General features: G+C 43.5%; 1 protein-coding gene across 2 annotated transcripts in view; it reads left to right on the forward strand.

Moving 5' to 3' along the window:
- LOC144769161 (echinoidin-like) overlaps positions 1-18,479 on the forward strand; it is a 659,546-nt gene that overhangs the window by 564,781 nt on the left and 76,286 nt on the right. Inside the window, exons 1-2 of one of the 2 annotated variants that reach the window (XM_078653175.1) lie at positions 7,314-7,377; positions 16,363-16,410. In XM_078653175.1, coding sequence (XP_078509301.1) covers positions 16,368-16,410 — 43 coding nt within the window. In that variant the 5' untranslated portion in view covers positions 7,314-7,377; positions 16,363-16,367. Of the gene's footprint in view, positions 1-7,313; positions 7,378-16,360; positions 16,411-18,479 lie in introns of those variants that run through there. The other variant, XM_078653184.1, reaches the window with a different exon arrangement.

Here is an 18,479-nt window from a genome sequence, read left to right on the forward strand (position 1 = left end):
ATTCGTAACTATTTAGGTTGAAGGGCCTTAGAGACTTGTCTAAAGCAGGTATCAGGCTTGTTTTGATACTTAGCATTTACTGTTTTGCAACAAAGTAAGAAGTAGATGTTTATCTCTTCAGTGATACTCATGTTACCACATTTATAATAATAATGTAAAAATTGTAGTAACTTGTTGCGATTCAACTCATGACCTTTAATAACGCACAGAGGTAAATCTTTTTTAGTGCACTCACACCATATTTTCTCAATCTCTTTGGTGAAGTCCTACATTCTTCAAACAATTCTTCTTGAACCCCCAACAAGTTCAATTCTTATCTGTGATGTTTAGTACTGTGGGTTCATCAGTAGTCTAGAAACTTGTTCTTTCCAGTCAATCCTTTTCATCGCTCTGTTAGCTGGTCACACAGCTCTAGTAGATTCCAGTGTAGTTTTTGTTGCATTCTTGTAACACAAGACTGAAATTCTGAGCGTTCGAGTGATGAATGGGCACATGTTTGCAAGAGGTGTTGTGGGAGGATTCGGGGAATTAGAGAGATGGTGGTCCCCAAAATGGTGGTTAGTGTCAGTGCTAAACCACTTGGTGACTGTATGAAGGCAGTGGTCTCAGATTCAGCTGTACACCTATAAATACTATGATCTGTATACTATGATCCTTATCCAAATATATACCATTTGTGGTTCAAAGTGTAATGAGTTGCAACCATGAATTTTGGTAGCCATTGTTCTGTCTTCTGTTTCAATCTTCGGTTTGACCTCCTCCGTCTCCACCCACTCTGCTTCCCCATCATGCCATAAGAGTCAGTCTGACAAATGCTCTGATATTGATGGTGAATATAATACCAACAAACCTAACCAGGAGATATCAAGTGCCCCTGAATTTTGAAATGAGAGGCCTTCCTACCCCTCTTCCAGCCTCACACTCTAGTACCTCTTCCTCAAACCCTCATCATCCCATCTCCTCCCCCAATTATTTCCTCGTCACACAAGATAAAGCTATTTTGCCCTCCACCACACCACACCTCTACAAGGGCTGTCTCTTCAACTAGTCACCCCTAAACCTGCCATCCACAATGCATCCCTCCCCTCCCCCATCCCATCAATGCTTTCAATTACACCTCAGAGGAGTCTATTCTGCCTTCCCACACCCCTCTCCATGAGGGGTCCCATTTGCCATCTAAACCCAGAATGACCAGAGGCAGTGATAGTCTGCCCTATATTGAGGATGAGTTGACTGACCTCAAGCAAAATCTTCAAACTGTTAGGGACAGACGGCAGACCCTCATACATTTCTCTTTGAAGATGGAAAGGTTTTGGAAACCATATCCTACCCTTGAGACTAATCAACCCAGCCCTCCAGGAAGGGATTAACACTGCAGGGCTGGAATTTCTTCCTCCAATAACTCATTCAGCCTAGGTTGGAAAACACAGCCTCTTCTGATCCACCACTCCAGACCCCATAAGCCTACTCACCATTTGTCTGATGAGCACACTTTCTCCATCCTTTTATCTTACAACCGCTCTTGCAATGTCTCCCAACACTCTCCATTCAACATCCAAACCATATCCTCCGACCCGTTTAGAAAGCCAAGTTTTAGTCTGAGATCTATAAACAAGAATAATTTACTACTGGTGGCTACATCTCACCTAAAAGTGTTAGCAACTAACTCTCACACCAAATCTATGTTGCTCAATTGCAGGTCAGCAGTGAAGCATGCAGCGGATATTTCAGACCTCATCCTCACGCAAGAATTGGACCTCTTCATCCTAACTGAAACGTGGCTTAATGACACCTCCTCTCCAATTCTGGACATCTTAGTCCCTCCAGAATAGGACATTTTCAGACTCGATAGACCTGTTAAAGTTGGGGTGGGCATGGCATTGCTTGCAGCTAGAGATCCATCTTCAGTTTGAGACAGGTTCAAACTTCTATTATGTCCTCCAGTGAAAACCTAGACATTGAAATCGAATGCATTGTCAAAATAATCTGTTAGCTCCACACAATTTATCATCCGCTAGGTGACAATCATACTCTGATGAACTCCCCAACCATAACTTCATGAGGGACTTTAACCAACATTGCAAAGACAAAAATTATCCCATATTGTGCTCCTGCAAAGCTTTCCTCTCTGACCTCAACTTCACCCAGGCTTGCAAGGGGCCCACAGTTAGAATAGAAATGTTCACGTTTGCACATTGCCTTATGTAAGTTAGCCTTCGCTGCGCCATTTTCTTTCTTGGTGCCATTTTAAGCTACTTGAAACTGATCTTATTTAAATTCCGAGAAATGTTCCCCTTAGAGTTTCGTTTACTTAATATCTGTTGTGTTTCAGTAATGAACACATTGTGCCTCATTTACGAGTAGTGGTGCATCACTGCGTGAAAGCAGCGATGCGCCACTTTTGGTATTCACAGAAGTTAGGATTTCGCCTTAAGTTTGTCTTAAAACAAACTTAAGACAAAATCCTAACTTCTGTGAATACCAAAAGTAGTAAGTTCATTCTGTGAATACCAAAAGTAGTAAGTGCATTCTGTGAATGCCAAAAGTAGTAAGTGCATTCTGTGAATACCAAAATAGTAGTAAGTTTAGGATTGAGTCTTAAGTTCATTCTGTGAATCGGGCCCTGAGTTTATATAAACTGGAGATACATATGCTTTTCAGGTTATATCATACTTTGTAATAATTTGTGTTTCCAATGTGTATAATAATATCTGGAATGTATATCTGAATATGAAAATGAAAAAGTACCATATAATAAGTGTATTTATAAACTTTTTTCTATCTTGAAATACCAAAAAAAAAGAAGATAAATAAAAACAAAATATATTTTTTTATATCAGTTGTTATGGTGCATATATTGTTCTGTGGGTCTAGAGGTTATTTGCTTTTTTAGCATTATCCAGCACTGTGCCGGTGCAAAATACTTTCCAAAAGGTTGATTTCCCTGATAGGGTAGGATCCTTTTTTTCAGGGGGACGTGTGTTTTCCAGAGTAACTCTTCATTTGGTACAGAAGGCTGAGAGGTGATCATTAGTGACCTGGGTGACAATAAAACAGCCACTTTCTTTATCACCCACAACAAGGGCGCCACCCTTGATCTAATCATAGCTAAAGATAACATCATACAACTGGATGACATTTCACCCTGCGACTGGTCAGATCACTACCAAATCTCTTTTCACATCCTAGAAAAGGTTATGGTCAGACATGGTTAACTGCTCAAAACAGACACTAACACCTATGACCTAACGTCCATTAGAAATATTCTACATCCACCACCCCCTAACATGACAATCCTGGATTATATTACGGATCATTAAATTCACACCAAGACAAATATCTTTGACTCAATAGCACCGAAGCAACTCAGAAGGACACTGATCAAACAGTCCAAACCCTGGTTTAATGGTTCACTTAATGAGGAACATCACAAACTAAGGCTTACTGAGAGACTTTGGAGAAACTCACCCTCCATCCCAAACCTCAAACAGTTTAGGATGTCTAGTAAATATAGCAAGAATATCCGTATTGTCAAAACTGATCACCTCGGGGCATAGCTTGACAGTGCCAAAAACAGACTCAAAACACTATTTGGAATAATGAAAAAACAAGCTAAACACCCCTCCAACCAACTCAAAGATCTCTTGCCCCAGTGGGCGGGATTTCTCAGCTCACTTCACCAATAAGGCTAGAAAAATTGAACTTGAACGTGCCTCACCTAATCTGTTGCCTCTTACTCCCATCCAACCATCATATTGGGCAATGGTAGTGAGAGCACCTACTTCCTACACCAAAGTTTACCTCCCATAAAACAATGCATCCTGGAATTCCTTTCTAGCTCCAGATGATGCAGAGCTCCTCCAATCTATGGCTTTTTTAAAACCTTCCAATCACTTCAACGATCTGCTACCGGCCAGGTTTTTCAAAGAACTCAAATCAGCAATTCTTTCACTCTGGTCAGGGATCATCCATGAATCTCTTGTGCAAGGTAGGATTCCTGATTGCCTCAAGATGGATCAAGTTACTCCCATCCCTAAAAAGCCACATGCAGACTTAGCGGATCCTAACAATATCTGTTCAATTACCAATATCATGACATTGGCCAAATTACTTGAGAAATGTGTTCACATACAGCTCTGTAACCACATTGAAAAGTTTCAGCTCCTTGATCTTTACCAGTCAGGTTTCAGAGCAGGTCACAGTACTGAAACTGTCCTAACACACATTGTTGATGATGCCTTGAGATCTCTTGACCAGAATGTTCCCTGTCTACTGATCCTTCTCGATCTGTATTCATTGTTTGACACAATCAACCATGAAAACCTGATTGATCTGGTTCTAAAATGAATGGGGCTATCTGCCCTGTCTTAAATTAGTTTGCCTCTTTCCTACGAAACAGAATGCAAAGAATCAAACGTAACCGCTCCCTTGCAACCAGCACCCTATCTATTGGGGTGCCTCAAGGCTCCACACTCTCCCACACGCTTTTCAACTTTTCCGTGGAACCACTAACTGAACCACTCTAACATTCAACACCATTTGTATGCTGATTACACTCAACTGTATTAGAAAATGTCCTCGCCAGATGAAATAAAAACTCTAAACTGTGCGCTACAAATAATCCAACAATGGTGGGTCAATCATCTTTTGCTAAACAGTCTTCAGACAGAATTCCTCCTTTGCCCCTCGCAACCACTCAGTGCCCACGCAAGACTGGTTCAAAGAACCTACAGCCTTCAACTGCATCCTTCATGTTGTTGACCCTGCGACATCCTTCGGCATAACTCTGGATAAATACCTGAATATGCAAGATCACTTCAATGCAACTACAAGGGGAGCCAATCATCTGCTCAGCATATTAAGGAAAGTCAAGCCATTCTTGCCCTCTGATGAAATTCAGTCTGCAGTCCAATCGCTAGTTATCTCACGCTTGGAGTATGGAATGGTGACCATGGCTGGTTAACTAAAGCTAGTTTGGCACCTCTAATAGCCACTCTGAACTTTGTGGCCAGACTCATCACTGGTTCCAGGACACATGACCATATGACACCTGACCTAATTCAACTAAACTGATTGTCTGTCAAAGCAAGGATCAGTTTCAAGATTGCTAGCTTGATGCACAAAGCTATTCACTACAATACCCCCGTCTACCTGGCAAAAAAACTTAAACTATCAGGTTCGAATCGAACCCTAAGAGCTCTAACTCCCTACTGCTGAAACCCCAAAATTCTAAAAGAAAAGAACCTACAATCGTACATTTTCTGGTTTTGTTTCAAGAATTTGGATGCTCTTCCTCCAGAGATCAGATCTAACCCCTCTAACTCCTCATTCAAGAAACAAGTCAAAGGGTTACCCATGAATGACCATCTACAGCAATAGCCTGAAGCCAGTTTCACAAACTTTTATTTCCCGCTGACATTATTTTATACCTCTGCAAATAAGTTTTCATTTTTGTGTTTCCATGTGGCCTTTAGACTTGCTGCTCTTCTGGTTCTTTACGTGTCCCACAAGATGGGTTGTTACTTTTGTAGGTTGTTGCTTGTTCTTGTTTTTTAAGTTCCCTGGAGTTGTACTCACGTTTTTTACATCCCCTTGCTTCCTTTCCTTCGTACAGCACTCTGATACACATACGGGTCATGTTCGCACATTATAAAACTTTTCAAATAAAATAAATACATTGTTTTTTACCCACTGTAGGAAAATCAGGCGCTGAGGTTAAATACAGCTGGGAGCTTTCTTCGAATTTGCCGCAGCAAGCTAAGTGTTTGGTTTGACATAAGGAAATGAAACTAGTGATCTTGAAGGAGTTTAGCTGAAGCAGGTGCCAGGGCTTGGGCAAGAGTGTGACCTTTTTAAACAGTGGGTAGTGGCACAGGATGGGGAACAACCGTTTCAACGCAACTTTTACCACAAACTACCTTTACAACGCATTTTTTACAACACAGGATCCTTCACAACGAATGCCTTTACAACGCATGATATTACATCGCAGATGCCTTTACAACGCATGCCATTACAACGCAAGTACAGGTAAGTATATAATTATAATAAACAATTTCTTTAATTAATTTTTTTTTAATAATTAAATAATAATTTTTAAATGTATATTAAAAAAATAACATTTATAAAAAAAATTAATTTTAATTAATTTTATTATTAATCAACATTTTTACCCCTACACTATCCAGCACTTACCCTACTATTTCACCCCCCTAGAGTTAGAATAGTAATTTTTACCCTTACACTATCCAGCACTTACCCTACTATTTCACCCTCCTGGAGTCAGAATAGTAATTTTTACCCCTACACTATCCAGCACTTACCCTACTATTACACCCCCCTGGAGTTAGAATAGTAATTTTTACCCCTACACTATCCAGCACTTACCCTACTATTTCACCCCCCTGGAGTTAGAATAGTAATTTTTACCCCTACACTTTCCAGCACTTACCATACTATTTCACCCTCCTGGAGTTAGAATAGTAATTTTTATCCCTACACTATCCAGCACTTACCCTACTATTAAACCCCCCTGGAGTTAGAATAGTAATTTTTACCCCTACACTATCCAGCACTTATAAATCTTTTCATAATATTATATACTTACCTATACTTACGTTGTAATGGCATGCGTTGTAAAGGCATCTGCGATGTAATATCATGCGTTGTAAAGGCATTCGTTGTAAAGGATCCTGCGTTGCAATAAATCCGTTGTAAAGGTAGTCGTAAAAGTATGCGCGTAACGTCATACATCCCACAGGATACCAGTAGTCAAATGCCAGGAAATTTCACTTCTTAAAGAAATGACATTTAATGATGGTTGTCTATAAAAACCTTGCTCTAACTTAGAGTGTCTCTAACGTCCATTCTCACACAAGTAATGGCTTCTCCTTTTGCATACGCCAATGCCTACATAACAGTTTTATCGGGAGATGCATCAAGGAAATGTCAATTTGGGAAAATCTTAATTGAAAATTCTCTTCAACATGGTGAAAGCTTACAGTCTTCAGAAGAGGAAGTAGGACAAGGGGAATGTGTACGGTTTCAGTTTACGTTCGATAGAATGGAAGGCATTATACATTTCAGGAAATGCAAAACAAAAGTCACTCAAACCTCCATCCGCAGATAATAAGCTCTGGAATCCGACGCTCACCTGACTGCATTTATGCGGCACACCTGTCACTGTTTATACAAAACGAACAGTGGTTTCATTTAAGTTCAGGTTAAGGAGCAGAGGATTGAGTAACTCATGATGGAGGAAGTAAATCTAGGTTGTGCCCAGGAGTGCAAATATAAGAGGGCAGTGAGAGCTGCAGATCACACGAGCTCTGAGACAAAGGGTTGTTGAGCTCAGCACCGTACAAGCAACTCTGTGAGGTAAGTCTGTCGCTTTGTTTGTCAGGATGTGTCTGCATGTAGGACTTTTAAAGAGACTTAGGGGCAGATTTACATGCCCCTTGCGCCACTTTTGCGTAATTTTTCCCATGTTAAAAATGACGTAAAAGTGGCGCAAGGGGCTTGTAAATCTGCCCCTTAGTGCTAACAACCATTTCACAAAACCCATTATCTTTTACTCAGAGTACCACAAGACTGCTTGGCATGTCTTGTCGAGGTGCATTTTGGGATGTGTTTTTGTCCAGGCCTTCTACTCTGCTTCAGTAAGGAGGGTTCATCATTGAAAAGAACTTGACGTTGAAATTGTCATGTATCTACGCAAACCTTAGCAAATGTTCACCAGTGTTTCAGGAATGGCCTCCTTTGGAAGACAAAAAAGACTGTAATGTTTGATTGCAAAAAGGATTATTTGGAAATAAAGAGATGTGAACTGAAGGGATGAGGAGAGATGAGTGAGGGATCAGTGCTGAGGGATGAGGCATAAGGACTTAGCAATGATGGATAAGGAGTGATGAGCGAGATCCGTGCTGGGGGGTGAGGCATTAGGAATGAGGCGTAAGGACTCAGGGATGAGAAATGAGGAGTGATGAGTGAGGGATCAGTGCTGAGGGATGAGGAGTAAGGAGTGATGAGCGAGGGATCAGTCCTGAGGAATGTGGCACGAGGAATGATGCTTAAGGAGTCAGGGATGAGAAATGATGGATGAGCAGTTAGGTATGGGGGTGAGGAGTGACAACTGAGAAATGAGGGATAAGGAATGATGAATGGGGACGGAGGAAAGAGGAGTGACTGATGATACTGTTGATGATTTAAAATGGATGCGTGCCAGACTCTACAACAGCGCATTGTACATCAATATCCCCAAGCTAATCACCATTAAATCAACTCAGGATTGGTTTAGGAAGCCACAATAACATAGGTGTCAACCCTGAATAGCTGTAATAATGGAAAACCACTCTGTTGCAAATGCAACGAAGAACTTGCCAGCTGTAACGTAAGCCCTTTGAGGGACAGCTGCAGCGCATGGCCCACCTTCACTAGCTTCACTGAGGATGAGGATGTTCAGTTGACTGTATCAAAAGCCGCTGAGAGAATAAGCACAGTAAGAAGATACAAGTTACCATCATCCATTATTCGAAGGACATCATCAGGTATTTGGAGAATGGACAAGGATACCACCCAATAAGAAAGATAAAGGTTTTAAAGTTCAAATATACCGTCCTGCTCGTTGTACGCTTCTAACAGTCATGCATTTGAATTTCTTTTCCAAGTAAGTAGATTAGAATTTAGAATGATTTCCAGAAATGCTCGTGGAAAGCAGTATTCTTGAATTTCTCTTTGAATTCTAAAAAATCACAATATACTCGAACACAAGCTCCAGCCTAGAGGAGTACATTTCAGATTGTTGTGAAAGAACAAGCAGAGATTTGATTTCTACGCTGAAGCCCTGTTTCCTAGATGTGAGCCCTACTTCCACTCGGAGCATCAATTATATGGTGTGTCAGATGCATATCTCAGCGTGTGCATACACTGGAATATCCCCAGTCTTCGGGGACCAGTTTTCATGCTCCTAACATTAAAATGCCAACCTACCCACCATCTCCATAGGTCCAACCAGCTAACTGTCAACGCAAGCTCTGGCAGCCCAGCTCATGCCAAAGTCTATGTGATGCATTTAGCTAATGTAAGTGCTTTCTAACAACATCTAAAACCAGCAAGAGTTGTTTTAGGAAGGGCCCAGGGTACCAGCCTTTGAGGGGCCCCCCTGATAAAGCCAGCTTTGTTCTGCAGAGTCCTGCCCTGGTGATCTTGAATAATTCTTAAACAGATTGTTTCAAATACTGTTTCCCTTTCATTTATCTTTAATGTGTGTGATGTGTGAGTCTATTACAGGAATTTTCCAGAGAAATGTTGTGTTTATGTTTCATATAGGGATTCTCCTGGATAGCCTTATTGGTTATGCAGTCGTGGTGGGTGGATTAGCAGCCTTTTGAAGGGCTGTCTAGGTTGTATATGTACACAGAATGTAAATGCTTCAAGGACCCCTATAAGAAGATGTAACATTGGCATTCCTCACTCACCGAGTGCCCCATCATGCATAGATTCTGTTAGACCTGACCCCCTTAGGGTGGTCTCCCCCCACCCAACATTTTCCCTGCCTCCCTCCATTTTCTGATCTTACCACTTTGCCACGGCTAACCAATATTAAAGTTCTTGTGCTCGCTCCACTAAATGTAGTAATATTGGTTCATCCCCAATTGGATATTTAATTTACACATAAGGCTCTAGTAATTTGGTACCTGTTGTACCCAGGGCCAGTAAATTGAATGCTATTAGTGGGCTTACAAGTAAGTATCCCTTTAACCACACCTCAGGCCTGCCTTAGCAGAGCCTGTGTATGCAGTTTACACTGTCATGTCGACCTGGCAAAACAATCCTTTTGCCAGGACCAAGCCATCCCTTTTTATACATATAAGTCGCCTCGGTGGTAGGCCCTAGATACCACAAATGGCAGGATGCAATGTATTTAATGGCAGGACATGTACTTTTAAGTTTTACATGTCTTGGTAGCGAAAACCCCGCAAAGTCGTTTTTCATCATTTTATAAGTGTGATTTCCAATGTGGAAGAGATACGACCCCCAAGTCTGGTGTCTCTGGATTCACAATGCTACCTTGTGAGAAGTTGGCCTGGTATATGCTGTCCACTAATCAAAGTGGGTACCTTGCACCAGTCCAAACAACCCTTCTTGATGATTAGGTAAAAGACAACCTTTAAAGAAAGCTATCCCAGTGGTAGCTGTGGAGAGAAGCCTTCAGGCTAAGTCTCGAAGGAATGTAAAGCAGTTTGCTTTACCAGATTAGAACCTCCTGAATAACCAAATGAAAGAAGGACCACACAAGAGATACATGAAATATTTGTATTTATTACTAAACACTCTCTACTAACCTCTTGAGATAAGAGCACAAAGCACACAATATTAAATCGCTAGAACAACAGCACAATACACAGTGGGCTCCAGGGGGAGACCAAACCATACACTAAGAAAGTAGTATAACAACCAAGACTTAACTAGACAGAGTGCCTAGAGCACGTAGAATCTCTGGGACCCCAAGGAACCACCCAAGCTAGTGACATAGGGGACCGACGGAGGACGGGTGCAGTGTGAGAACACAGGAGCGAGATCTTGTAAAACTCTATGGGAAAGTAGCGGTTGGAAAATTAATGATTAAGGACACATCAGAGAGGACTTCAAGCAAAATCTTTGGAACATAGAAGGTTCTAAGGCCAGCACCCTTGTGAGTAGCATAGTGCCCGTGTTACCTATCCCAGTGGAGCCGGGTGCATAGGTGTCAATGGATGTGAGAAACCTTCGTCGTTTTCAATGGCTTGACTCAAAGAAGTGCTGCTGCCGGGAAGATGAAACATGTCCGGTGGAATCCAAGCCTGGATCTGAGGTGAGAAGAACCTGAAAGCAGAGGGGACAGAGTCTGGGTCACTTCAAGGGGACCAGGGGCTCAGTAGACAAATGCCCACCACTGTCTGGTGCTTCAGGTGAGATGATGGGGAGCTTGACTCTGCAGCCACGGGTACCAAGAGACGTTGACCACAACCAAAGTCTGGAGGTGAGCTGTACCATGAAGGATGTCGAGTGCTGAGGGGTCAGTGTCCAGATTTAAGACCAACAAGCATTGGCAAATGCAACCCATGCAGTCAAAGGAAAGCCGGCCCTCTGTAGACCAGCAAGGTCCAGGGGACTCTCCAAGCTACGGGGAGTCAGGGTACATCTGGAGCAACCAGGAAAGCCCAAGAGAAGTCAAAGTTACCTTCACAGAGACCCACAGGCCAATGAACCAGGGACCGCAAAGGTACCTCAAGCTGAATCACAAAATACCAGCCCACGGATCACTTGTGGAGTGTAGGCCGGAAATCCTCAGTGCAATTACTGCTCTGGGCAGATCAACCTCAGAGACGCACAGGAACCTACATCTTGTGTTGCAGAAATCTTTGGAGCCCTCAGGAGCTTGGGAGATGGAAACTGGCCAGATGCATTAAAGGTGCCTGCAGCACAGGGAAGTAACTCCTTCACTCCAAGGGAGATTCTTCCGTCATCCAGCGTAGTGTAGATCGTCGAAGTACTTGTAATGTAATGTAATGTGTATACTTGTAAAGCGCACTGTTACCAGTCGGCGTCCTGGTGCTGTATACCGCTGGGGAACCTGTCCTGGCTTTCCCTGTGGGATGGTCCCTGCTGGGAATCCCCAAGGTGGAGCCAGGCATCCCCGGCGCTGATGGGGCCGTTGTGGAGATGAGGCAAGCTAATGCCCAGAGTTGCGGAGTGGGACCCCTGGTTAGAGTAGGCACCAAGGCGAGAATTATCGAGTCCACTGTCCCTGGTCCACGACCCTGCCGCGTCGGGAATCGAACCCTGGTCCTGGGCCGACTTCTGCTTCCGGGTCTGCTGCCTCTAACCAGTGAGTCACACTATTCCACTACTCCACTACTACTACTACTTAGTCCAGGTAAAATCTAAAGTACTGTAACCAGGGTTCCTTCTTTATACCCAAGGAAGGGGTGGGACAAACTCTGGGGACCCACCTATGGGAGGTCAGGACAGAGGGATGGTCAGACCCAAGTCCTTTGTCCAGATTCGCATCAGAGCAGGAGCAATTGGCTCCTGCAACGGGTTTGAACTGGGCTATGCACATTGACACCAAATGTGCCCCCAGTGCAGACTTCAAACAGTCTCAGAATGCACCGACCCAGCCCCAATACACTAAATCCTGTCTGGGAGGTGGTCACACCTCCCTGTGACAGGAAACCTATTGTCAAGCCTTCCCCTGCTTGAGCTTGGTCAGCAGCAGGAGGGCAGACTCGTTTCTGTGGCTGGCAGCATACATTTTGTGATGCCGAGGTCGAGAAAGCTAGCACCAGATGTACCGGTGTGTCGCATATGTTCCTTTAGGAGGGTCGAATCATACATCCCTCGCCAGTTACTGGCACGGAGGTATGATTCCAAGGTGTTTGACACCAAACACAACATGTTTCCAAGCAACCGCTTTCACGTTAGCATTTGCCGCGAGGTTATATTGCACTTAAATATATACGGTTGGCTGCATCACAAACAACCACGGAAAATAGGTTCCGAAGGCTGCAGAGCAGCTCTGCTCATGCAGGAGGACCCTCACACATAAAACCCAGCACCCTGCCTTCAGTATTGATAAGGCCTGCCTTAGGGCAGTGATATAGGAAAGATATAGTGAACCTATATCTAAGTAAGGGAAACATGCACCACCTTACACCGGTTGCAGTGGTAAACCTGTGGTGTGAGTTTTGAATGGTCTCACAGGGGTGGCACAATACATGCCTCTGGGGGGTACCTATGCCCTAGGTACATAGTGTGCCATATACTAGGGACTGATAAGGGTACCCCAGTATCCAATCTGGAGTGTACCTAAAGTACATGCATCAATTTAGAGGAGAAAGCAGCTTGACTTGGGTCCTGGAAAGCAGGATCCCAGTCAGTCTAAGTCGAAATCAGTAAAACATCAGCAAAAAGTGGGGGTAACTATAAGAAGCAGATCCCACACACATAGCTGGCCATACACTGGATTTACTTTTCACCAACATTGAATCCACTAACATACTTGAGGTCCAGCCCCTATCCTGGTCGGACCATTCCCTTATATATTTTTCATTCAACCTTCTCTGCAAATCTCTGAAACCCATAACAGCTCCCCAGATCTCCAAACGAGCCTGGAGGTCGGTTAATGATTCCAATTTTGATAATCATTTCCAAGAGCTCCATTTTAAATTCCCGGATGATTCCTCTGTCTGTACAGATGTCACTCTATTAGACACTGGAATACTGCAAATATTAAACAAACTAGCCCCGATGCGGGAATCAAGAAAAAAAGCTATAACAGAGAAATGGTATACCCCTCATTTAAAAAGTCTTAAAAGGGAATGTCAAAAACTTGAACATCTTTGGAGACAGTCCAAGGACAGTGTAGCTAGACTAAACTATGCCCTTAAACAGAAACTGTATATCCTTGCCATAAAAAATGCAAAGAAAGATTATTTTACCCGGCACATCCAAGATAATAGTAACTCAGCTAAGGAACTGTTCAAAATAGTGAAGGAGCTTAGCAAACCATCCTGCATCTCTCAAACACTCACCCCCTCGGCCGAGGTCTGTGACCGTATTAACACCTTCTTTGCTGAGAAAATTAAGAAAATCTATTCTACCTTCACCCCCCAATACGTGCACAGCAACACAGATAAACCGCCCAACACTGTGATCATAGCAGAAGCATCAACAGCCCTGCCACCAGATTCGGGAACTACTCCCCTCTTAGCTGGCTTCGAACAACTCTCAGTGGACGAGGTCCTAGCAGCCATGAACACAGTTAAATCCGGTTCTCCCTCGGACCCCTGTCCTCACTTTGTGTTCTCAAAGGTTGCATCCACACTATGTCCTCTGATCACACAACTTTTTAACAAATCACTAAAAACTGCTAGTTTCCCTGATGTTTGGAAACATGCTTCGGTAAACCCCCTCTTGAAGAAAGCTGTATCTGATATTCTCAATCCAGAGAACTATAGACCCATCTCCCAGCTTCCCTATCTCTCCAAAGTTTTGGAGAAACTGGTCAATGCACAATTGACAAGAAACCTGGAAACCAACCTCCTCCTGGATCCCTCCCAAACGGGCTTCAGAGTTAACAACAGCACCGAGGCAACGTTGCTGGCAGTGTCGGACAGTATCAGATCCTCCACCGATCAAGGTGGGGCAGTGGCACTGATACTGCTCGACCTGTCAGCGGCGTTTGACACCGTATCCCACAGTTGCCTGTTGAATATACTTCAGAGTAAAGGAGTTCAATCTACTGCACTGAGCTGGCTTCACTCGTTTTTGAACAACCGTACTCAGGCAGTACACATGGGTCGGTTCCATTCCAGGCCTAATTCCATCAGCTGAGGGGTCCCCCAGGGTGCCTCGCTGAGCCCCACTCTTTTCAATGTCTATATGTCTTCTCTTGCCGACATTGGACGGAAGTGGGGCATTGGCATCTGCTCTTATGCAGATGACACGCAGCTGATGGTGGCCTTGGATGAGAAGCCTGATATCACAAAAACAAAATTACACGACTGCCCCTCTCAGAGATGGCCCAGTGGATGCATTCACACTGTCTAAAGTTGAATGCAGGAAAATCTGAGATTCTTCTGTTTGGCGGTGCCAAACGTGTGTGGGATGCCTCGTGGTGGCCACCCTCATTGGGTTTGGCCCCCACTCCAAAACAACACGCTAGGAACTTGGGGATCATCATGGATCACGCCTTGTCCATGAAAGATCATGTGCGATCACTCTGTGGCAAGGGTTTCGCCATCCTAAAACTTCTCGCCAGGTTATTTCCCTGGATACCCCTGGACTGCAGACGTTCCGTCACACAGGCCCTATTGGTTAGTCGTTTAGACTATGGTAATGTGCTGTTTGTAGGGATGAACGAACATCTGTTCTCTCGCCTACAGGTATTACAGAACTCGGCGGCCAAACTTATTTGCAGCAAAGGCAAGCTAGATTCAGCTTCGGAATGCTTGAAGAAACTTCATTGGCTCCCGATGCGTCAGAGGGCTGCCTTTAAATTGCTTAGCCATGCCCATAGGGCTCTGCATAAGACTGGCCCCACTATCCTTCAAGGGAAGATCGAATTCTATGTCCCCACCAGGAACCTACGTTCACTTCAATCGGCACTGGTTAGGACTAAGCGCATCTATAAAGTCAGAACAGGTTCCTTTTCTTATTTGGCAGCAAAGAGGTGGAATGAGCTTCCTGTCGACTTCAGACATACCACAAATTATCTCCTGTTTCGGAAAAAGCTGAAAACCCACCTTTTCCCAAATTTCTAAACTTTCCTCAGTATCAGTCATCAGCAGTTTCTACTTGGTATAAGCGCCGTGATATCCCTTGGGATGATTGTTGCGCTCTACAAAAACCGCAAATAAATAAATTAAATAAATACTCTCCTACATACCGTACCTCCTCTTCTATCACCACTTCAAGTTACCTCACCTTTTCTATCACCACTTCAAGTTACCACACCTATTCTACTACCATTCAAGCTACCATATCTCCTCTTCCACAACCTCTGACAATTGTTCTTTCGATCCATATTTTCGTTCAGCGCTTAGACTGCAGTCTCTTTCCACATCTCTCATGTCTTGATTTCTTTGTCTGCCATCTTTCCTATAGTTTTCTTTAGACTGATCCCAGCCTTATAGGGGCTGTTTCTTTTATGAACCATTTGCTGGAAGCTGGCTAAAATGAGTTTTCCCCACAGAATTGTGTTCAGCCCAAAAAATGTCAACTGAACCTTTGCTGCTCCAGATATCACAGCGCACACGTGTAGGCCTTGTCTTCCCTATAGGCTGATTCTGCTGATTAGGTAAACAATGACCATGCACAGATGTGTGCTGAGGCAGTGCAGACATTTAAAAGATATTTTTGTTCTCTAAGTGCCCAGGTTTACAGCAGAGAAACATGGTTGTCATTTAGAGCCCAGGGTAGCATATACTACACCTGCCTTGCCCTTAGCTATCCATGACACTGTATCAGCTACCCCTGTTCTTACGGTCATTAAAAATCAGAGGCACAAAAAGACAGTAAACAGGGCTCTAAAAGGTCTCACTATAGTTTCCTGTCCTTGTCCTTCCCAAAACTACCCTATAATGCAAAACAATTTTGAACTGAGCACATTTCTGAATAGCTCAGAACATGACATTGCCTTTTAAGTGCTAGTTGGCTTATTTACAAGCCACTTGCGCCACCGGTTTGTCACTTTTCCCATGTTAAAAATTATGCAAAAGTGGTGTAAGAGGCTCGTAAATAAGCCCCTTGGTTTTTATTGTGCTGTACAGCAAAACCATAACAAATAACTAATTTCTTTCCTATATTTTTCCTTTTCAGAAACCATGATGACATTTATCCTGCTACTTAGTTTGTTGGCAGTGGGAGGTTTGTTACAATTTTTAAAACGCAGCTTATTTTCTATCACGTGATTTGTTAAATGAACTATTTGCACCATTCAGGTACAGCAATATTTAAGCAGTTAATATCTGTTAGTCTGTGGGGCGCTGATGAAAGGGAAGGTGTCTCATTTCTCCACCCTTGGGTTGAGTGTCTCTTCTAGTGATCTATGAAGTCTGATGTTGCTAGTGCCCCGGAAGGAGTGTTTCTACGCTGTCATTGGGAGTGTGGGGGAGAGGGGGGGAGGATGTCAATGATGGAGTATATCTGCCTTCAGAAGGGAAACATTCAGTCTAAAACCTATGGATGTCTGTGAGGTATGAAAACCTGGGGGCCACACATCATGTTCTGAAGGGGGCCCTGTCATGTCGCATTATGCAACTGACCAGTCATATGTGTAGCAGGAGTATACTGCACTTTGAGCTTAGGTTTAGGTATTAAGGACTAGTTCTGCATCTGCCAAACCAGTGATTCCAAGTTCTGGCTCACCACCGAAAAGAACTCCAGATTGGGGTTGTTAGTGGTCAAACATATTCGTTTTACATCAAAGGTTCTAGAAAGTCATCTATGCGGGACATCTTTAATCTCTTTTTACAGGCCCTAGGAATTATCTGCCCATTCTTGTTAACTCACCTCTTCATCCCTTATAATTTTTAATTGGTGGCGCTACATGCAGATGCTGTTTTTCTATTCAAGCAGAAGACAGTTAGCCACGCAAATGTTTGCTCATGCAGTCAGGCCGGAAATGAGGCTCTCATCTTGGCCAATCACAGACATGCACATGTCATGTTATTAGAGGGAGGCTGGGCAATCACTGTACTTCCGCATGCAGTGTGAATGTCATAGAGAAAGATGGCGGCATTACCTGTGAAAAGTGCGGAGTTATGCTATTACGCTTGCACAGTCAAGTACTCCCTCAACTGCTTAATGCCGGAGACCAGAGCTTAATTAGTAAAAGATTGAGTGCCGGGCCACAAGCTCTGCCCAGAAGCCCATAGCCAGTGCAATTAAGCGTTGGTGCACTGAATATCAAGGCTGCATGGTCTTCAATCCACCTCATCCCTTTTTAATGCACTACCAGACACTCCCTGCCCCTTCATTGTACCATTGCAGGTTCCTGATTTCTCCCTTAATAACTTTTTTTGTCTTGCTCTTCCTTCTGTCTTTCCGATTTGGGTATGTTTGCCTTTCTTGCCCTCAGGCAATTATGTGGTGTGGGAAAAATAAGTGTCAGTACCCAAAAAGGAATGCTGGTTCCTCACACCGGCAACCACTGGCTCAAATTAAGCACTGCCTGAATCGACCTACCAGCCTCGGACATCACCGGAGGAGGAAGGCACCAAGGCCAGATAATCATATTTTGTCAATCATGTCAGATTTTGATAGTCCCTACTGCTGCCTTGTTCCATTCCAGGGTCTCAGCTGGAGGTGAAGAGACCTGGGAGCCCCTCCTAAGCACTGGGAACCATTTCCTGTTGAAGCAGACTGTGTTTGACGCTGGCCCTCACATTTTAAAACTACCGGATCACTTCTACCCTCAAAATCTCTAACAGTTCAAAAAAAGGGAAAACATTTCACAACTTCGCCCACGCCTAAACCAAACCAGTCCTGAGACCTACCAGTCATGATCCTGTCCTGAACACCTGCCCCCCTCCACCCTGCCCCCTCTTGTGCTCCTGAAGCCTCAGGTGCTCTGTAGAAGCGTTTTCTCTATTTTACAAATCAGCTGTTCCATGAGAATAATTCTGAAAGAATGAAAAACCCTCAACTCCACTTTGTTTCAAATCTCCCATGAGCTTATGTGAGTGAAGCTCAACACACCCTAGAAGAGTTTCTTTCACCCTTCAGTCCTCTGTAGTGTCAGTCATTGTGCTCATTCATCTTTTAACCATCCATTGACCCTTTCAACGTTTCATTCCATCGGTGCATCAGTCAGTCATAACAAGATTTTTTCAGTTGATAGAAAAACATATATGCATAAAAGCAAAGACATAGAAAGCCATGTATCATGTTTAAAATACCAAAGATGATTCAATATACCACTTAAAAGAAATTTC

The sequence above is a fragment of the Lissotriton helveticus genome, chromosome 1_1 (assembly GCF_964261635.1).
Source record: "Lissotriton helveticus chromosome 1_1, aLisHel1.1, whole genome shotgun sequence".
Lineage (NCBI taxonomy): Eukaryota > Metazoa > Chordata > Amphibia > Caudata > Salamandridae > Lissotriton > Lissotriton helveticus.